Source organism: Puma concolor, chromosome E4 (assembly GCF_028749965.1).
Source record: "Puma concolor isolate L17-30 chromosome E4, mPumCon1.1.hap2, whole genome shotgun sequence".
Classification (NCBI taxonomy): Eukaryota; Metazoa; Chordata; class Mammalia; order Carnivora; family Felidae; genus Puma; species Puma concolor.
The window spans coordinates 58,144,539-58,167,285 of NC_141683.1; the positions used below are offsets into that span (position 1 = coordinate 58,144,539).

The 22,747-nt window shown below is 42.2% G+C and overlaps 1 protein-coding gene across 1 annotated transcript; it reads left to right on the forward strand.

The window, feature by feature from the left end:
• On the forward strand, positions 1 to 22,382 carry SELL (selectin L). Its single transcript, XM_086694487.1, has 9 exons — positions 1 to 147; positions 959 to 1,040; positions 3,720 to 4,106; positions 5,035 to 5,142; positions 9,428 to 9,613; positions 10,801 to 10,986; positions 12,555 to 12,683; positions 16,613 to 16,631; positions 21,213 to 22,382. Exons 1-9 carry the CDS (start codon positions 133 to 135, stop codon positions 21,229 to 21,231), a joined length of 1,131 nt encoding a protein of 376 aa, XP_086550613.1. The 5' UTR covers positions 1 to 132; the 3' UTR covers positions 21,232 to 22,382.
• The last annotated feature ends 365 nt before the right edge of the window (positions 22,383 to 22,747 follow it).

The following is a 22,747-nucleotide window of genomic DNA, read 5'->3' on the forward strand; positions in this document are numbered from 1 at the left end:
AGAAAGCAAGCCTTTTTGGTGGCACTCCACGCAGCCTCCTGAAGCACAGCTCGCCCAGCCCAGCCGTGGGCAAGGACCCAGACGCCCTGGTGCTGAGTTGAGAGGCTGGAGTCCGGAAGAACTAAAGAAGGCATGAGCAAAGCCAAGGTGAGCTTTTCAGCCTCAGAGATTTCCAGATGCTCAGAGAGAAGCCCTTGGGACTGCAGGGGCAGAGTTCATTTTTGGTTTTCACAAAGCCAAGAATTAAAAATCCCGAGTTAAAGAGTGCTCCCAGAATTGTTCTTCTCACATGTGCTGATTTCTCCTCATTGACTCGTTTCTGGTGAGAGTCTTGAGGAAGTACTCTCTTGTTGAAATGAGCACTTTTGCAGCTAAACACTGGGGCTACCTGAGAAGTGATATAGTTCAGAAAATACAGTTTTAGGGTGTGCAGAACATTTGTGGTTTGGGTTGTGCAAAATGTATTTCTTTTTTACTTGAAAGAAAATGAATTGCTTTTCTTTATCGGTGTCTGGCTATCTAATTCTTTTAAGCATTCGAAGCAGTGAATCATTATACTCCAGTGTAAGATTTTAACATTTAAATCTCAGACATCAATAGTTCGTGAAGCATCCAAAAACACTTTAAAAAATATACATATTCAATATCAAATAGTTTCATCTAATAGCTCAGCAGAAGGGAAGTAGAAAAATTACTTAAATGTAGAAAAAAAATCAGAGTTGTAACAATCAGCAACCTGAGGCTAAAACGTGAAAAGAACGAAAGAACGAACTTTGAGTCAGTTTTGAAGCAAATTCAATGCTACCTTTTCATGCTCATCTAAGAAACCTCTTACTTCAGGCAAGGTTAGTAAGAATATGTATTTTATTTTGAACTTTAAGAGAGTCGTGGCCATCTCCTCAAGGTGCTATAGACTTGTGAGTTAAGAATATAAATCTAACTATAATTTTCTTTGCAGGTATTTCCCTGGAAATGTCAGAGAGCTCAGAGGGACTCATGGAATGTCTTCAGGTTGTGGGTCTGGACAGTGCTCTGTTGTGGTACGTTACGGTATTGATATATTGCTAAGCCCTTTTTCACTTACGTTTGTTTTTCTTAAATATCCACTGGGAGCACACAGTCACAGGGAAGATGATTAGGTAGATAGCTGTTAATTCTATCCTTCTGTGAGCATCTTTTCCTTCCTGTCACCTTTAGTGACAGCCCAGAAACCTCCTAAACCTGCCACACCCTTGTTGCAGGGTCCAAATCCTAATAATACCACTGAAGTCTTAATTATGAAGAAATAAAGTCAATTAAGAAGTATCTGATGGCGCATTTGCAATCTGCACCAAATATTTATTTTTGTAATTTTTTTCTTACATTTATTTATTTTTGAGAGACAGAGAGAGACAGAGCGTGAACGGGGGAGGGGCAGAGAGAGAGGGAGACACAGAATCTGAAGCAGGCTCCAGGCTCTGAGCTGTCAGCACAGAGCCCGATGCGGGGCTCGAACCCACGAACCGTGAGATCATGACCTGAGCAGAAGTTGGACGCCTAACCGACTGAGCCACCCAGGCGCCCCAATCTGTGCCAAATATTTAGCACGGTACTTTCTATTTTTATCATTAGTTTAGTGCACACCAGTGTCATTTCTACAATTAAAGGGTGAGCTCCTTACGGTCAGACGCCCCCCCCCCCCCCTTTTTTTTATTCTTCTCCCATTGGTGTGACAAGTTTTATGTCTGGTTCTTGAAGACTCTCCAGCAATTGTTTTGAGCTTTCCCATTCCTAAGTAAGCTAATGTCTTCTGACCCCCTAGCTTGGATTTTCAGCTCTGGCCAAACAAATGTGCTTTCCTCTGTCCCTCACACATTCTTTACACCACGTCTGCCTCATGTCACCTGCAAAGCTAGTGCTCATTTCATTCAACAAACATTTTCTGAGTCCCTGCAACGTAGCAGGCACTGTTCTAGCACTGAGGAGACCCCCCGAACAAAACGATTTCTTCTCCTGCGAACATATATTCTGGTAGAATGCTCCTTCAAAACTCCACTCCAAATGTTTATTTTATTACACTATTTACTCACTAATCATATCTGGGTTTTTTTTTTCAGTTCTCTGTTCATTTCTGATATGTTTAATTTGATCAAGATTAATTATGTTTTCTTTGCATCTGTTCAGGAGGAATCCTTAGGAGACTATAAAAATTGGATCCATGTTCTCTTTGATATTTCTCTATGGTTTTTGCCCTACACAGTGGAAACGCAGTAGATGTTTATGGCTGTGAAAATATTTACTGTAACAGTAGAACAGTGTTTCGCATAGATCATACCGTGCTTAGAATGGCATATGCTACCACGAAGTCATTGTGTGTTTCTGGGGTTTTTTTGGTTTTTGGTTTTTGGTTTCTTCTTTTTTTTAAGTAGGCTCCACACCCAGTGTGGAGCCCAGTTCAGGGCTTGAACTCATGACCCTGAGATTAAGACCTGAGCTGAGATCAAGAATCGGATGCTTAACTGACTGAGCCACCCAGGCACCTCTTGGTTTTGTTTCTTTAAAGTCCTCAGATTCGAAGCACCCATATGGTCACTAGACACGCTGGGTATCTTTGCGCACAGAACACGATCTAAATCAATTTCATAATCCTGCATCATTTGGTTTTGTAAATTATTCTTTTTTATTTTCTTTTAAATTTTTTTTTCAATGTTTATTTATTTTTGGGACAGAGAGAGACAGAGCATGAACGGGGGAGGGGCAGAGAGAGAGGGAGACACAGAATCGGAAACAGGCTCCAGGCTCCGAGCCATCAGCCCAGAGCCTGACGCGGGGCTCGAACTCACGGACCGCGAGATCGTGACCTGGCTGAAGTCGGACGCTTAACCGACTGCGCCACCCAGGCGCCCCAATTATTCTTTTTTAAAAAACCCAAAAAACATAGTTACATATATAAGGCTTGGGCTATGTATTAAGGCTTTCCCAGAAGCAGCTCTTCCTGTGGTAAAAGATTATCTTTTTGAGATGAAGAGATAACTAAAAGTATGTTGTTATTCCTGTCCTTATTTTCTTCTCTAGTAGAAACATAAATATTGGCTTCTAAGAAATTATCCCAGGTTAAAAAAGTGGATAGTAAATCTTCTGCATATAATTAATAGAAATAGAAAAGGAGGGGCGCCTGGGTGGCTCACTCGGTTGAGCGTCCGACTTCGGCTCAGGTCACGATCTCACGGTCCGTGAGTTCGAGCCCCACGTCGGGCTCTGTGCTGACTGCTCAGAGCCTGGAGCCTGTTTCAGATTCTGTGTCTCCCTCTCTCTCTGACCCTCCCCTGTTCATGCTCTGTCTCTCTCTGTCTCAAAAATAAATAAACGTTAAAAAAAAATTAAAAAAAAAAAGAAATAGAAAAGGAAATAAGAATTTCTAAAATACATTGGTTGAATTTCACTTGGAAGAATTTTGAGAAAAAAAATATGAAAATAAATCTAGGAAGCCACCAGATTTATCTAAAATAGAGCGATGCACAAAAAGTATTGAATGTTACCATGAAAAGTAAATAGAAACCAAAGGTCTAGGTTCTACCCCAAATGTGCAAATGACCGATTCTATGACCCTGAGAAGGTAACCCATATACCCTTGAGGTCTCGGTTTCTTCACGTCTAAGTGGCGGGCCCAGCATGGATTCGCTCTAGATTCTTTCCAGCCATGACTGTGAGCCCGCATAGTTCGCATTGATGTCTTTCAGATTTCCTTGCACGTCACGGGACCGACTGCTGGACTTACCACTATTCTGAAACACCCATGAACTGGGCAAGGGCTAGAAAGTTCTGCCAAGAAAATTACACAGATTTAGTTGCCATCCAGAACAAGGGGGAGATTGAATACCTGGAGCAGACGCTTCCCTTCAGCCGCTATTACTACTGGATAGGAATCCGGAAGGTAGGGGGAACGTGGACTTGGGTGGGAACCAACAAGTCTCTTACCAAAGAAGCGGAGAACTGGGGACGTGGAGAGCCGAACAACAAGAAGTCCAAAGAAGACTGTGTGGAGATTTACATCAAGAGGGCCAAAGACGCGGGAAAATGGAATGATGATTCCTGTCACAAGCAGAAGAGAGCCCTCTGTTACACAGGTAGGCGGTGGCCAGAGTGGGGAGAGTGGTGGCGTGGATCCCAGGGGTGGTGGGGGTGTTAGGGAAGAAAGCAGTTTCCGGTACCTTTGGAAGTAAATCCAGTTCTCGAAAAAACAAAAATAAAAATAGAATAAAAGCATGTCACTTCTGTGCACGTTTGGTGTGGGAGGCTGGGTCCAGCACCCAAAAGTGACATCTTTAAATCAATCTGCATCAATATGACAAATGCATGTGAGAAGTGAGGCAGGGAAGCGGATACAGAGATGTGGGTCTGGCCAAGAGCTCAGGCTCACACGCCCCCTCATTTCCTCCCTGCTTATGGTGGGGGGCTTTATGCTCATGTTTTGTGCTTGGCCTAATCTCCCATAATTCTATATAATGAAATACTGCCATGTTTTGTTACCTGTGGAGGATGAAAATTTGTTTTCAGTTCCCAAACGGTATTTTTCCAAGTCATATTTCATCAGTGAAACATAGTTAATTTGACCTCTTGTACATTGGGCTCTCTACTGACCTAACAAGTTCGAACTTCTTAATCTTTCTATAGTACTTTCTAAAAAGAGAGGGATTGTCAAATATACTGCAAAATGGTTGGGGTTAGGCCATCACTTAATGTACTTATGACATTTAAAACAAAATAATTGCAAGAGTTCAAAGTACATCAGTGAGTTTCCCCAGAATGTTAGAGAATGTTGGTGTCGGTAAATTCATTCTAAGTATATGCCTGTGGCTATATGGCCAGTATATGACATAAATAGAAAAATCCTGACCTATCTTTTGGTGCAAAAATGCTATGAAGGTACAAATAAACCTTTCCTGCTTATTAAAGTAGTCTCAGCCAAAAGAGTTATCTGTATCCAAAGAAATGACTCTGAGTACTAAGAAGTAATCATGTTCAAATCATTTATTTCGTCCCCCACCTTTAAAGCTTCTTGTCAGCCCTCATCATGCAGCGACCATGGAGAATGTGTGGAAACCATCAATAATTATACCTGCAACTGTGATGTCGGGTACTACGGGCCCCAGTGTCAATTTGGTAAGCCCCTTTTCTGTCTTTGTTTCTTTCTGTGTAAACTTACAGGGGTTATTGTAGCCTATAGAAGTCGATAGGGACAAAACAATACTAGCCATTCTGAGAAATGAGAAGTTTTTATCAGAAGGATAAGCTTGCACAATGTTGTTGCCTTTCCTGAAAGATTTCATAAGTCAGCATGAAGTTTCAATTCACTTCTTAGCAAGTCTTTTTTCAGTGCCACAGACAATACAGAGTTGGGAAAAAAGCTTTAAGGATGATGATAATGAATCAAGCATGGTAGATTCCTGTTCTTAGAGAACCCAAATCCAGCAAATTGGTTGGACTCATTAGAACCCGGAAGTCTGAAAGAAACATTGCCATTTATTGTTGGGAGGGTGAGTTACCCATTAGGTAATCTAGCTTTTGTATGTAAGCCTCAAAGTCATGACAGGGCATGGCTGAAAAGAAAAGTCCACGGGCTGCCTGGGTGGCTCAGTCGGTTGAGTATCCGACTTAAGCTCGGGTCATGATCTCACGGTTCACGGGTTTGAGCCCCACATCGGGCTCTGTGCTGACAACTCGGAGCCTGCTTCGGATTCTGTCTCCCTCTCTCTCTGCCCCTCCCCTGCTCATGCTCTGTCTCTCTCTCAAAAATAAAATAAACATTAAAAAAAAAGAAAGAAAAAAGAGAAGTTCACATGATGATACACAATATAGGTCAGAGACATATAGTAATAAATCCAACACGTTTATTTGGGCTGTATATTTTGGGGGATACAATGACAAATCTATTATAGATTCTGTCCATGAAGGATTTGCAATTAGCTAGTGGAAATTATATACGCTTATAATTTATTTTGATGGAAAGCAAGGTATAAGCTGGAAAATTAACTGCCTAATGAAAGAATATGGCCTTTATTGGATAATGGGAACCCACTTAGTATCTTGACACCTGCATTTGGGACAATTTTCTTAGAAGCAATGCATAATACGGATTGGAGAACCAAAAAAAAGAAGATGGAGGGGCACCTGGGTGGCTCAGTCGGTGAAGCGTCTGACTTCGACTCAGGTCATGATCTCATGGTTTGTGAGCTCGAGCCCCAGGTTGGGCTCTGTACTGACAGCTCAGAGTCTGGAGCCTGCTTCGGATTCCGTGTCTCCTTCTCTCTCTGCCCCTCCCCCATTGTGCTCTGTCTCTCTCTGTCTCTCAAAAATAAATCAATGTAAGAAAAAATTTAGGGGCGCCTGGGTGGCGCAGTCGGTTAAGCGTCCGACTTCAGCCAGGTCACGATCTCGCGGTCCGGGAGTTCGAGCCCCGCGTCGGGCTCTGGGCTGATGGCTCAGAGCCTGGAGCCTGTTTCCGATTCTGTGTCTCCCTCTCTCTCTGCCCCTCCCCCGTTCATGCTCTGTCTCTCTCTGTCCCAAAAATAAATAAACGTTGAAAAAAAAAATTAAAAAAAAAAAAAAAGAAAAAATTTAAAAGAAAGAATATGGAGAGAATCAGTAGGAGTCTATTGAAATCATTCAGCGTCACGGTGGTAGAAACAGAAAGGAAAGAGTACGTAGACTCAAAGTCAAGGAGTCTTTGACCCAGTCAGCTCACTACTGAAAGAAGCATCAAATCATTTCGTTGTTATTGGTTGAGTTTCAAAACTATGGTTGAAGTATCTGGTGCACAGGATAGATATTAGAAGAAGAGAAAAGCAATGTTTGTAAAGAATAAAGAATTAAAGCCAAAATAAATTTAAGTGTCAACCAACTGGTGACAGTCTAACTCATTTCACTTAATTCCTACTCAATACTTTCCTTCACACCACTCCTGAAGTTTCTTTTTTATTATTTCTTTATTGATACTTAATATTTTAGTATTTTTATTTTATTTTATTTTATTTTATTTTATTTTATTTTATTTTATTTTAGAAGAAGAGTGCACATAAGTCCCCCACTCATGTGCACTCTTTTTCTAAAATAAAATAAAATAAAGGCAAAGAGTAAGGGAGGGAGGGCAAAATAAAGGGCAAAGAGTAGGAGAGGGAGAGAGAAACAGAGACAGAGACAGAGACAGAGACAGAGAGAGAATCCCAAGTAGGCTCCACACTCAGTGCAGAGCCCAATGTTTGGCTTGATCCTATGACCCTGGGATCATGACTTGAGCTGAAATCAAGACGTTCAATCAACTGAGCCACCCAGGCGCCCCTGATCTTTAACTTTTTAATTCTTATAACATTGGCATGCCCATTTCACTCCTTTTTGAACATTTTACTCTTTTTTCTGTCTTAGCTTTCATCCTCTCACTCTTTTCTGGTCTTCTTTCTACCTATAATCATTTCTCCTTGGGTTTCTTCATAGGTTTCTTACCAACTTCTGTGGACTCACAGATTCATGTGAGCTTTGGACTGACAAATCCATTTCCAGCCCCGAACTCCAAATATGCTAAGCGTATCTTTTGGGATGCCCAAAGGACTGTAAAATCAATCGTCCCAGCCAGCTTTCTTTTTTTGTATTTCTTATCTCAGTATGAGGCACCACCATTTATATGGGTGCTCTGGTATGAAATTCTTACACCTCCCCTTACTTTTATGCGAAGTAACACACTATTCATTTTAACAACTTACTGTTTCTCTCATTTGCTTCCCATTTGTCAATTCTGCTACTACTGCCCTCATTCCTTCTAGACTATTGGATTCATTTCTTAGGCGAGTTCCACAGCTTTAAATTAGCTCCCCTTAAATATACTATTCATGCTACAGGCAGGCTGATCAATGAAAAACAATCAAACAAATACCACACGTATATCCACCCTTCAATTTCTACCTATCATTTGTCCTATAAGATGAAATCGAAACTCCTCAAGGCATAGAGAAATGCTTGATATACAGTAGGAACTCATTAAATCAAAGAGAAAAGATAAAAGCATTTTTTCTTAGCTTCTACCTTTCTTTCTAATCTCATCTCACATATTCCCTTCCTCCTCCTTCCTCCGTGTAACAACAAAGTGCTTGTAGTTCTCCACCCTTTTCATATGTGCTTTGTATTTCATTGACTTGCTCGTGGCTTTCTCTCTCATTTTGCACATGGCTAACAGACCTGTTCATCTTTAAGACATAGTTCAGGGATTGATATTTTTTTTTTCCAGAAAGCTTTCTTTGGACCCTAAGATAGGAAGTACCCCTGTTCCATGTTCCAGTAGGTCCGCATATTTCTTTCTTGTTTATCCCGCATTTGTTGAAGTCATCTATTTGCTTATCTGTATCCCCTGGTAGACGAGCAGCAGCTTGAGGTCAGTAAATATTGTTTACAATTTAATATGTCAGATTGAGACTATGCCTGAAGTATATAAAGCACTTGCTTGTAGTCATGAATAGAATTGGAGAACATAATTTAATTTGGACTTGTACTGTATATGGAAAATATAAAAATTCTTCCAGTTCCTAAAGTCCTTTCTTCATTGAAATCTCAAAAGCAAGGTCACCACAACGGCTCAAATTGGATAAAGAATAGGACACAAGAGTTGAAATATTTGCTCAAATGGCATGGTGGGGCCTAAAAATGTGAAGACTCATTTCCAAGGCTCAATTCAATCTCCTACGCCACCAGTCAGAGCAGGGAAATAGATACAGTTTCTGGAGAGGGCTGTCAAAATCAGAAGAACTGAAGGTCTGGAGCCGAGCTGGAGAGGGTAAAAACAGGATCAAGGCCAAGATGCTTCCTAAATCTTCCCCACACTTTTCCCACACCTCCTGCTCCCAGCACTCTACTCTACCTAGGAGTTCTGATGTCACAATTATTTCCAAATTGAGCTGGTCATTCCCACTTAAACCTATCTAGGTTTAATAAGTCTCTCCTCAGGAGCACTTGAGTGGCTCAGTCAGTTAAGCATCTGACTCTTGGTTTCAGCTCAGGTTATGATCTCACTGTTCATGAGATCGAGCCCCACGATTCTCTCTCTTCTCTCTCTCTCTGCTCCTCCCCTGTTCTCATTCTCAAAATAAATAAACACAAACAATTATCTTCTCAGATAATGCCAACAATAAGAAGAAGACCAGCTGATGTTTAATTAGGACTTCCTATGAGCCAAGTTCACTTCTAAGTCCTTGACTTACATTAGATCATTTATTCTCCACACCAACTCTAGGAAGTTATTACAATTACCATGACTCCTCTTTCATAGATGAAGAGACTGAAGCTGGAAGGATTAGTTCACTTTGTGCAAAGGCATTTGGTGACCAAGTGCCAAAGCTAGGATTCAAACCCAGACACCAGGTGCTCTCCACACTAGCCAGTACTGTTTTTTTTCTTACTGCAGTGGTTCAGTGTGAGCCTCTGGAGGCCCCTGATCTGGGTACCATGGACTGTAGTCACCCTGTGGGAACCTTCAGCTTCAGCTCTCAGTGTACCTTCAACTGCTCTAAGGGCACAGACCTCATTGGGGTTGAGGAAACCACTTGTGGACCTTTTGGAAACTGGTCATCTCTAGAACCAATCTGTCAAAGTAAGTAAGTCTTCAGACTAGAGGCTCTGTCATGGCCGACTTGGGTTAACTGAGAAAATGCAGCAGAGACTTGTAAGGAGTCTCTGTCCTTTTGGGAACATAATTTAATCTAACTTAGATCATACTATGATGATTTTGAAAGGGATTATTGTTACTCAAATCAAAAAGAAAAACCACAAATAAAAAACAACAACCAAATACCTCTGAAACCATCTCGTGATACATACATAATTTTCAGTAATATGCGGTGTGATTATAGTGTACTTTTTACTTTAGTTTTCTCATCGTCATGGCACACATAGTCCAGATGAAACTCAGTTAAATGTTGATTGTTCTCTCCCCTCAGTAACACCTATTTTATGTGGTGTCTTACCTAACACCAACCAATTTCCTTCTCAGGGTGTAGAATTTTTTTGATTGTTTTATTTGGTTTATTCTTGAAATCATTTTTTACTTTTCATCTTCTATAAACTCTCAGGGGAATAACAACTGCTGTGAAAAACAAAAACACAGTCTCTTGATCTTTTTTTTCATTTGAAATATGGTGGGTTTTTTCTTCTTAGCTGTTAAAAAGACTTTCCCTGTACAGGAGAAAACTGGTGACATCTGAGCTTGTGAAATTCTGGTTACGTTTTCTACATTTATGCATCTGATGCACTAATTTTAAGTGGTTTAATTCTAAAAAAAACTATCAAAGTCATACTGAAATCATTGAATTAAATTGTCAAACCTGCTGAATTTTACAAGAGCTGAGTGAGTTGCTTCAGAGAATTGGGGTGTTTTTCAACACTGCTTGCTTTAGATCAAGTGAAAGGGTGGGAATTCTCTACATTCACTGAGGATACTCCATAAGCACTCTTGAGGCCAAGGCCATGTAATACTTCCAGGAAGTGTTGGAGACCTACCAGGACTGGAGCAGCAACCTGGAGCAGCCAACTCTCCCCTCCTCTCCCCACCTCCCCACCCGCAAGGGTTTTCAGTGCTCCTGGCTTCACCTCTGATATACAATCTCCATCATTCTCAAGAGTATAAAATCTGGAAACATTATCAGAACTAATTTTTAGAATTTAGAAATGTCTAGATTCAATTGGGTGGTTCCACAGTTGAGTGGATCAGCTTTGGCTAAAAACCTTTGGTGAAAAGAGGGCCTCTACTCAGAAATATTGCGTTTTTCCTTTTCATGGAAGCGATTTCCTGTGAGCCTCTAATGGCACCTGATCTGGGAACCATGGACTGTAGTCACCCCCTGGCCAACTTCAGCTTTACGTCCACATGTACCTTCAACTGCTTGGAAGGAACTGAGTTAATCGGGGAGAGAAAAATTATTTGTGGACCATCGGGAATCTGGTCAAGCCTTAGTCCAATATGCCAAAGTGAGTAAGTTTGTCCCGATGTGTTGACAACTTAAAGAAGGAGCTGCTGGATGGGAAGATGGTGGGGAAAGATAGATTAAACTTTAAAATTTTCATTTTGCTACATTTATATGGCTTAAAAACAAATTTGTTCACATTAATTTACTATAAAATCCTTAGCTCTTCTTGCCTCTTCCTTCGATGACTGTCATTTCTGTTTTCAGCCAATTTTTAACTCATCGTATCTCAACTCTTAACATCTAAATGTGCTGTCTCTGACTTACTTCTTTTATTTTCTGACTTCTTATGCATTCTTCCATTCCACTAAAATCTCACTTCTGTTAGTCCATTAAAACGTTTCTACAAAAGTCCCCAGTGACCACCTAATTCCCCAAATAGTGTATACTTACCAATTATCACTAAGCCGATGCCTCCCTCATCTGTGTATGAGAAGGACTGTCTTCCTCATTTCCATGTACTCTCCACTTGACACAGTGCCTGTACTAAATAAGTTGCTAAATAAATGCACATTAAATTAGCTTATGAAAGAATAGCTACTCATGTCTGCCCCTGAGATCATCTCTACCAGTGGAAAAGTTTTTAAGTGGTAGGATCAGTAGAAACTACCAGAGAAGCTGATCTCTGTATGGCCCAGGGCCAGGGAGTGTGGGAGGGAACTGGGGAGGAGGCATGGGATCTGTAGGGGAGGATTGTGTATCAGGCTTATGGGACATTTCCTTTTAAGGCTGGGCCAGTGTCCATTTCCTCACCCTCATGGAGCCTGTAGACACCCTCTCTTTGGATCGTCTGGGAACTTGAGCCTTTTTCCTATGATATATTTGGGTGTGGGGATGGAAGCACCTTGAAAGGGTTTGTCAAAGTAACACAAAGAATGGGGGACACAAACGCTACACTAACGTGCAAAAATAAGTTTCTTTAATTGGTGGTATCGGAAGATAGACTTTTTCGTATTGGTATTTTTTCAATAAAAGTTCCCAAACGTTCACTCTTACAAGAGTGTACAGGTGGATCCATTTACTTATTTGTGAAGGAAGTGGGACTATGTAGTAGGACAACATCATTCGAAAGACAGTTCAGCGTAGGTCCTCAGCATGTAAACAGCAAGTACATATGTTGGCCCAACTGCTTCAAAGGGAAAGCATTAATAGGTTCCCTTGACTGTTATGTCACCTGGTTAAGATGACCGGCTGTTATTTTTCCTGAAGTCATATTCTATGTTTTAGGTCTTCTCTGTGCAGCAGAGTCCCAACTGTTGAACAAGACCATGGAGATAAATACGATGGTGACCCCTTACTCAGATTTTTAGGTACTTCTTCCAGGAGTTCTGTGAATCGCAAATCTAGGGATTAAGAATTTTATAGGCACTGGGCTAGAGAAACTTGTCCTGTCTTTGCCTCTGCTGCAGAGTCATCATGGTCCTTCCCATGCCAGTTTCCCCATCCATCAACTGGCATCAAATGGACTGTTACCGGGAGACATAAGGAGGAACAAAAGCTAAGGCCACGAGATGGCACGAAGGATATAATGCTGCGGCCTCATGCTATGTGCCTTACTGATCTCTCTTTCAGAAGTGGACCACAGTTTCTCAATGATCAAAGAGGGTAACTATAACCCTCTCTTCATTCCGGTGGCAGTCATGGTTACTGCTTTTTCTGGGTTGGCATTTATCATTTGGCTGGCAAGAAGATTAAAGAAAGGTATGTGAGTTTGCCTTCATACGAAAATAATACGACTCAAAGTGGATAAAAATAGGGGTGCCTCAGTCGGTTAAGCATCCAACTTTGGCTCAGGTCATGATCTCGCTCGCGATTTGTGAGTTCCAGCCCTCCATGGGGCTCTGTGCTGACGGCTCAGAGCCTGGAGTCTGCTTTTGATTCTGTGTCTCCCTCTCTCTCTCTCTGCCCCTCCCCTGCTCATGCTCTGTCTCTGTTTTTCTCAAAAATAAATAAACACGGAAAAAATAATTAGAAACAAAAGCAAAGTGGATAAAAGTATAGAAACCCACAGGAAATTAAGATTGCTAGATTGAACTGAAGCAGGATACCAAGTTCTGTGTTCTATAGACATCATTGCTGGGGATGTGGGAAACGGCCCCTACACCCTTTCATTAAAACAAGGTGGCTGATTTGTGCTTTTCATCTGACAAACCTTTTAAAAACGCCTACTGTCTTCAAGGCACCTCACTAGTGCACTAATAGACAAGTGAGACATTTTAATGGTTCTTTGCTCTTATTTAGTTCTGAAAAATGGATGCATAATCTCTGTCCCCTTAGGAGCCAGCATGCCTTTGATCTCAGTGCTACAGTTCCACTAGAAGATGAATCTAAGGTCCAATGAGGTTTTTAAGGCCCTATTCTCCAAAACCTGAGCCATGTGCCTGTCTGGCTTCTGACATGTGGGAATTGCATTGTCCCTGGTTTTCTCCCCAGTGTGTATTCACTGAGGTCACAGCTCTAAATAAATGCACTGTGTATTCGTGCTTCCCTTCGCTCTGGCCTAGAGAAGAAAAGGGTATAAGAAGAGCTGTTTGAGAAGCTAATACCTGGAACAATACATGGGACGCCACCAGGGAAAAACAACCGTGTTACTCCCCTCACCTCCCGCCTGAGGATGTCCAAACCTTAGAGTGGGACTGGCTTCCTCGTTACAGATCCACAGTCTGTGGTAGGTCCTGGGTGTGCACTGCCACATTTGTCCAAATTCGCCTGGCAGAAACATTGAAGTCTATGAAATTCATGGACATTAAGCAGCTTTTAAGACATCCCTGCTTTAAGTTCAGAGGCCATCATTGATCTCAAAACAACTGCTAACCAAATGCTCGGTGTTGCATTTCTCCGGAGTCAGTTGACTGACATTTTAATTTTACTTCCATCAATTAGTTAGTATGGAGTCTCTTCAATGAACATGGTATATAAAGGCTGCCCCTCACCCATCCCCGCTGCCAATTGCAGGAGTAGAATCTACCAATCCCTAATGGTCTTCTACTATCTTTGGAATCTTTCATTCCAAATTTAAGAATCGGGATACTAGGTTAGTTTTATAACCAACCCAGAAAGACCATGGAAGCGGTCACTGTTGATGTGCAAGAACTTCATTGTTAGCAGTTTAAAATGTCTTTGCCCCTGTTGTTGGAAATTCTGCTAAGATTGGATCCCATCATTTTATAATATGAGACTAAGTACTTAAGTATTCCACTAAGGGAAGAATGAGATTTTTCTCCCACCATTGATTATCCTTTCCACTGAAACTTCAAAATCTGACCCCAGTCATCCCTTTTTCCCTCCTGCCTTGGGTGATGGTGACAGAACTGAGGGGTAGAGAATGCAGTGCACATTTATACGCTGGCCTCTGGGATAAGAGGCTGGTATCTAAATAACCGTTGAGGATTTGGGGCTGTGAGTCACCTTAATAAGGACGATATCCCCAAATTCCAAAGTCTCTTAATAAATTTTCATAGCGAGGGCACCTGGCTGGCTCCGTCAGTTAAGTTTCTGACTCTTGATTTCGGTTCACATCATGATCTCATGGTTTGTGGGATCGAGCTCTGCATCGGACTCTGTAATGGCAGCATGGAGCCTGCTTGGGATTCTCTCTCTCTCGCCTCTCTCTGCCTCCCCCCACCTTCTGAAAATAAATGAAAACAAACTTAAAGAAATGTTAGAATCAAAAGAATAGAATGCATTCACTTGTATTTAACGGCAGGGTGTGGGGTGGGGGTTAGCTGGCTAAGGTGGTTCTATAAGCAGTGGTGAGAAAAGCAATGGGGTTGTTTTTAAATTTTTTACCTTGGAGTCATTTCTGTACAAGATCTCAAACTGATAACTTGAAAACTACATGCCCCTGCTGTGGGAATAAGTGTGGGGCAAACAGGAAACAGATAACGGGCAGTTAGGCTAGGTACATTCATGCCAGCAAAGAGAACAGAAGCCCCAGAAAGATCACTGACTTTGTAGGAAAGCCAGGGTATCTTTAATGTAGCATTTCAATGGTCTTCATTTGTGGAACATCTTCTGATATTTCCGACTTCCAAGTGGCTCTGTCTTCCAAAGATTTTAGTTGTAAGTTAGTTCTTTGAAACATGAAGAATGTTTTTCCTATAGAAACAGTGTTAAGAGTGATGGGTAGGTTCCCGGGCTAACCCCTCAGAGCTTTTCTAACCATGTAGCTGACACATTTACAAGAAAAAAAAGTTAAGAACAGTAAGTCCACATGTATGTGGTAGTCATCAACTCTGAGAATTTCCTACGTGTTGTGTTTCAGGTTCAGTAAGCTGAAAAAGGAGGACAGGTGAATATTTAGGACACAGTAGCTGAGGAAATGAGCAGAATCCTGACTCTTATCCTGTCCTCAGAACCTGTACTTTGGCCCCTGCCCTAGTTGTCTTGGTATCCAGACTTTAGCTCCTTTCTTCTGGAAGAGAAATAAATGCAGGCTCTAGAAATGTGTGCCCTCTGCATAGACTTATCTAGAAACACTCTGTTCCCCTAGATAATCATTCTCAGATGAGTCATCACCATTGGCTCTGTTAGAAAGAAAGAAAGAAAGAAAGAAAGAAAGAAAGAAAGAAATGACATAATGAATAATAAAACTGAAGCAGTGATTTTAGGCCAAATCTCCCAAATCCTGTTATCAGCAGGGGCCAGAATCAGAGATCAGACTCCCATTCACACAGGCCTCCTAACACCACTGGTCTTTGAGGCTCTATTTTTTTTTTTTTTTCTCTTGGTTGGAAGAATTCCCCACCTGAACCAACAACCCACAGGGTTAGAACAGGGCACGAAACTGAACACATGCCCTTAGTTCCTTTTTCTTCGAAAAGAACTCTCAGTAAGAACACTCTTGCTCACGTATTGGTATGTGTTTTGTCGTTCCTAAAAGGAAAATATTAAGATAAACAAACAGCCTCTGAGGTTAATTCAGATTTCATTCTCCCTGCTCAAATGCATCCAGCCCATGTCATCAGCAGGCTGGATTTGGGAAGAAATGTTTAAAATGGTAAATTCTAACATTTGAAAGGTTTAAAAACAGTAATTGGGCACTGTCCACGTGCTAGGCCCTGGCCTCAATACTTTGAATACATTTTAGTTAATCAACTCAATGAGAGGGAGGTGATTACCATGCCCCTTTCACAGATGAAGGGACCGTGGCTTCAGGGGGTGAGTAGCTAATCAGAGGCACGCTGCCGACAAGGTGGTGTGAGACGTAGGGACACATACTCTTACGATGCTACCAGCTAAGTCTGTTCGGGAGGAACCCGCAGGTGGGAGGAGATGGCAGGTGGGGAACAGATAAACACGGGTATGGGGGTGTCGGAACCGACAGGCAGGCAAGTCAGGCTAGGCTGCTGTCTTTGTGATCAGCACCGAAGACAGAACAGAACCCTGAGAAGCATCTGTCCCAGTGGGTCTATTACGTCTGAGAATCTACCACTGTTTGAATTAGAACGCTAAGCCAACATCTCAAATCCCCTTCTACACAGGTGGGGTCCACCCAACGAACGTATAATACATTTCAAAAGACAGTTTTGAGAGTGGGACTTGGCCTTCTCTCTTACTCACCAAGAAAAAAAAAAAAAAAGAATTGTCTACATATGCTGATGGTATTTTTCTGTTTCTTCTGTTTTTAGGTAAAAAGTCTCGGGAAAGGTAAGTAAGTTTCATCAGTGAGAAGTTTCCGCCTCTGTTGATCTTTTCTCTACCTTCCTTGAGATACTTCCTGTTAGAGCTAGATACCTTAACTCCTTAGTAACTATTTACATGGGGTCTCATGCAAATGAAATTTCCGTATAGAATGATAATCCACTAGCCTCCCTTAAAAGCTGTGTTTTTGAAGTCTGTGTGTGTGAGTCGTTTTGTTTTAGTGCTGGTGGATTGGAATGAATGAATGAACACGTAGAGCCCTCTTGAGAAAGGGCAGTTATGTGAAGGGAGCTCTTTCTGATTGTCCCTGAAAAATTTTTAGAGGACTGGAAGCATTATGACATATCTCTTCTTGTCCCAGTTGAATGTAAGGGCAATACCAAATACAGTATTCAGGAAACATTCAATTGGTCAAGGATTTATTGAGACATTAATGAGTCCAGGCCCTGAGAAGGTATCATTCTAGACCCCAGGCCTTCAGTGCCTAGGACAAGAAGGTAAATGACTACCGCTCTGATTAGCACTGACCTTCAGAAATGTGGAAGAGGTGGGGAACATTGATTCTACCTGCGGCTTCCCCAAAAAGGCAATTCTTTTAGCTTGGTCTTAAACCTCAGATTTTTTTCAGCTGGAGGAAGAGACCGAGAAGAGATGCAAACATGTGAAAATGCAATGGTCCGTCTGGCAGAAGTGAAGAGGGCAAAACATTTCTTCAGTTTCTCAGATGTTTAGAGACTTGGAGAAGGAGAGTATAAGTAAGAAGAATGATGGGGATGGGGCTTTGGGGGCACACTGAGCACCCAGTTAGAAAACCGAGCTCCTTTAAAATGCTGGAAGAAGCGAGATGGTCCCGAGAAGGTTGGTTGCTTGTTCAGACAACCACGCTACCAACCACAAATTGTTGTGAAGAAGTTCTTACAAGTTCAGTGAGCTGTAGCTCTGAGTGCAAAAGAGAAACTGGGGAGACATAAGACAATATGAGCCAGATCATAGACTAATTTATAAGCCATTTGAAGGAGTATGGATTTAATCCTGAGGTCTTTGGGGTAAAGCAGGAGAATGTCAGGCTAACATTTGCATCTTATGAGGATCACTCTGCAGACAGGGGAGTAGGGGGAGCCTGGAGGCAAAGAATTGTTTTGGAGGCATTTAAAGTTATTAAGTTAAAGCTGATGGTGCTTATCTAGAGAAATGGCAGTGAGGTTGAGTTAGTTCATGAGGTAGAGGTGAAATCAACTGAATATGGTTATTAATTGGCTAAGCGAGAGAGAGAGAGAGAGAGAGAGAGAGAGAGGAATCAAAGAAGTCATCGTGGTTCCGATCGGGGACTGGCAGATGGTTACTCTCAATACAATACTCTTTACTGAAAAGGGAACACAAAAGAATGAGAGGTTTTGGAAGTGAAGGTCATGGGTTCAGTTGTGTCGGTGTTGAGCTTTGGGTGTCTGTGGCTCACCAGTTGACTGCTTCTATCTGTATCACAGGAGCCATCCAGGGGCCAGAGAGTGGATTTGGGGGTTCTCACGTCCCTTTATGTTAGCTGCTATTTCGGGAGCAGGTACAGTCATCTGGGGAGAGTGAGGAGCAAGGAGCGGGAGAACAGAAGAGGACGTGGGAGAGAGGGCAGGAACAGGGGTAGCATCAATATAAAACAGGTCAGTGAAGGACAAGGAGATGGGGAGGGGTTGCCAGAGAGGCAGAAGGAAAATGAGGAGAGTCTGGGTCATGAATGCCAAGGAAAGAAGGAAACAGAAGTGGTTTCAAGTGACTTTGGGAGAACCAGTGAGTTCCCACTGGATGTAACAAGGGTATCTGCAGAGTCTGTTGTCAGGGTCGAGGTCACGGAGGAACTCTGATGGCCAAGTGTCGAGGAATCAGTGGAGATGAGGAAGTTGAGGCAGAAAATGTAAGCCATCTCTTTTTAAAAAGCTTGGCTAGGAGATGAGATCCTTAGGAAGGTAACTGGATGAAGAAATCGGGTCAGTGGATGTCCTTTTATTCTATTTTATTTTAGTGCCCTATCTTCCATTCGACAGTGTAGATGGGGTCCTAGACCCTTCTCTGGGCTGGGCTCCTTATCTCTGTGGGCAGGAAATCCACAAGATGTAAAGATTTCTTTCATGCTCACACCCAGTGAGTGAAAGTCTTTTTTGGCACAATCCACCCCGAGCCGTTTTCTGGTCACAGGAACCACTTATTTTTTAATTGCCACTAGATGGAAGCAGATCAATTCAATTTTTTTTTTAGAAAACCTTGGGGGACAGGAAGAGAGGCTGACAGGAAGAGTATTAGCATTAAGTGAATTACCACATTCGGCTAATTGCCGTATGAAGTTTAACGGCTCACTGATTTTGACAATGAATCAATCAGTAGTTTTTTATTAAATACTCTTGTGTTGGAACAATGCTAAGCTTGACTGAGATACCAAGAGGAGTAAGTCCATGACCCTGACCTCAGGGAGATTATCATCTAGTTGAGTGGCGAAGACAGAAAAATAAAAAAATTATATATTTACAGAAAAATATAAGGCAGAGTATAGTAATGACTGGCGAACTCTGTGTTAAAGGACTTTGTCAATATAGAAGAAGCTTGGTGATCACAGAAGATCTTATAAAGAAGGTTGACCCTGGTTGAAGAATGGATAGGGTTTGTGGGTATGGAGAGAAGCAGGGAGGACAGACTACAAGGAGATGATGGAAGCATGGTGTGGCAGCAGGGATATGACAGCATGTTCAGGTGCCAGCAGCTAGAACTATCAAGAGCCAAGGGTGTACAGGAGGTATAAACAGAAATTGGAAGGGAAGGCTGGCCCCATCGATATAGGTCTTCAAATGCGTCACCCGATGCTAGAAGGACTAAGCAAAGAAGTATTATTTGCCCAGATGCCTTGTAACACCTCTCATTTATTGATCAAGGTGACTTTAATTCATTGAATTATAAAATTTTAGGTCTTGAAAGGATCTTCACGGACATGATGTTCACTCTCTTTATAACGGAGCTAATGAATAACTTTCCTATGGGCCCAGAGAGAGTGACATAGCTAAAATAATTATAAACATTTATGAAACATTAATTCCATGTTGCACACCTCTCTGTGAGTTTTGCATGTTTGAAATCATTAAATATCGCCTGCCAGCTTGCAGGTGGGGGGAGGTGCTATTCATATCCTCATTTTACAGGTAAAGGAAGAGAGGCAAAGAGAAGTAAAATAGCCTGAGGTCACTGAATAAATGACAAAGCTGAGATTTGTACCCATGTGGATCCAAAGATCCTGCTTTTAATCCTTACACTTCTAGAACTCAGGACTCTCGACTCCAATGATAAGAGTTCTAAGTCCCAGACACCTGCTTTCTGTAGTGATGTGATAATGATTTCACCCTGAAACCATGTGTAATGGCACCGAGGAAGGGTGGGATGGAAGAGGCAGAGTGTGTTTCTAGAACAAGCCAAAGGTAAAAATGAAAACCATCACATTAAACACTGAAGCTCTTTTTTGTTTTTTTGTTCGTTCATTTGTTTTGTTTTTTGTTTTTAAGCTCTGCAGCCAACTCTCATAGTCTTTTGTGTTCATTCTTATTAGGTCTTGGCTGGTGAATGACCAACTCCTGGGGCATTTGTGGTTTCAATTCTTGCCGGGTTATTTTCACTCTTCTGCAAACTGGTTCTGTTTACCACCTCATTTGGTTTCTAGTGTCTAAATTCTGCCTGGGTAAAAGCTACACCCAAGATACACAGGAAGATACGATGCCAACCTCAGTGGAGGGTATATGTGAAATTTTGTTTTCAGAAACATTTTTATCTCTGTATTGGCAAAAGCACATTTGCAGCTGCTGAACTGTGGTTTACCCTGGCAGTTCATCATGACAGCAGAGTCTCGGAATCTGCTTCTCCCTTTGAAAGGTGCTATTAAGACATGCCCTATTTGGTTCCCTTTCCCCTACCCCTAGCCCCCTCCCCTCCAAGGATGAGACAACTGTGATACACACACACACACACACACACACACACACACACACACAAAGTGTCATTTGTGTCATGAAACTAGACTTGTCACTGTCTCCCTAAATCACATCTCTCCAGAATCAAGCATTTAGAATTACCACCACACCTTTCATGAGTTTTGATTTTTCTCAAATTTCTCTTTCCTTTTGAGCATTGTCGTCTTCTACTGCTCACTGACTTCCATCGTCCAAAATCTATCCCAAATGCCCTTCGTACTCATTTGATCTAAAGACAAAGCTTGTGCCCCCAGAAGTGTCTCCAGGTGTGGCCCACGGACCAGAGGCAGCAGGAGCAGGGATGATGCGGAATCCGGGGCACCGCCCGGATCTACCGAATTGGAATCTGCCTTTTAACACCACCTCTGGGCGGCAAGCAGCTGCAAGCGTGACAGGTGTTGCTTTAGGGTTTTCTTCTTCTTCCTTTGCCTGAGTGAACGTCCTGTGCTCGGCCAACTCACCTGAGAGGCATTTTCTTCACTCCTCTTCCGACTTTTACACCGAATATCGCCCTTTACTACGAACGCTGTTAAATTTTGCAATGTTTAAGGTCCTGGTTTTAATTTACATTCTCTTGTTTTCTATTCAGCGTGGACGATCCGTATTAAAGCACCCTCTGTAAATGAAAATTCTCGGGATCCTAACGCGTCACCGGATCCCCCAAATCCCTCCCTGAAAAGTTATCGCGCGGTGGTGTCTCCTGCCCTGAAGATGAATGTGTCGCCCCTCAGTGCACCTGGAAAGATCTCTGAGGAACCGGCAGCAGTTTCTGCTCCCTTTGCGCCCCTCCCCCACCCCCTTGTGGTTTATATAGCGCACTCTGTTACTCTGTTTTTCGTGGAGAAACGAGATCACAGGGGGGAGAAGATTGCTGGGGAATCTAAAGATGCCCTATTTTGCTCTCTGTCTTGCACCTACCAGGCTCGGTTTTGATGCAAATCACATTTTATCTCCAGTCTCCTGTAGGGGTCCATCCTTAGACATAAGTTCATCAAATTGATGTTGTCCTCGCTTTCCAACGGCAGCAAAGTAGTGGGGTTCTGCCCCGAACAGAAAAGGTCCTGCCACGTGCACGGTAGCCTCACCTCCTCTGTGAATGGAGGCCATCCTCTTTAACTGCCTCGGGCTTCCCCCACCTTCTTCGGCCACCCCCTCTTCCCAGTTGGCTGGTTTCCACACATAGCGTCTCATGGGCACCAAACGAAAAGAGAGAGGAGAGAGACAGCGAGACTGCACTGGTTTTTTGGCTTTTGGTTTTACTCGTTTTATTAGATCCACCGAAACATCTTGTACTTGGTGCCTTTTAAAAAATGACCACTATATTTTTATTAAAGAAACATCCCCAGAAACATCACCAGAAAGACTAGTCTTTCATACTAGTCTTGTCACAGCTAGTCCAAACCTGTGGCCTCCTGCTGCAAGATTAGTCTAGGTTTTGTGCTTAACTGGTCTTTTTTTTTTTTTTTTTTTAAACATACAGTTTTGTACTTAGTCTCTCTAAAGAAAATGTTACCACGGGGGTCTGGGTGACACAGCAGGTTAAGTGACCGACTCTTGATATCAGCTCAGATCATGATCTTGTGTTCGTGAGATCGAGCCCCGTGTAGGGCTCTGGGCTGCCGTCACGGAGCCTGCTTGGAATTCTCTCTCTTGCTCTCGCTTTGCTTCTCCTGTACTCTCTCTCTCTCTCTCTCTCTCTTGCTCCCAAAATAAATAAATAAACAAATAATAATAATAATAAATAAATAATGTTACGTAATCTGTTATTTAGAAATTTTCCATGGTATGTTTTCTCCCAGTGAAATTCTTCCCTCCTTCAAGGCAAAAATTGTGTCACATCCCTGGACGGCCGAGCTTATTCCTTGACATTCAGTAAATGTGTGTTCACATAAGGCAGGAAAAGCTTATGGTGTACTGTCGATATAAGCTGCAGAAAACCCTCTCTCCATGGCATGATGCTCATCTAAGGTCAAGGGCTAACTTCTCAGCAGAGACTAGGGGCCTGGTAAAACCTAGTTGGAAGCACCTTTCTGCCCCATGGCCAATAGCGCTTTCATACAAATTTGTACACGCTATGAGAATGATTTTTTTTGGTGCTGATTATATTTTCCTTTCTCAAGTCCA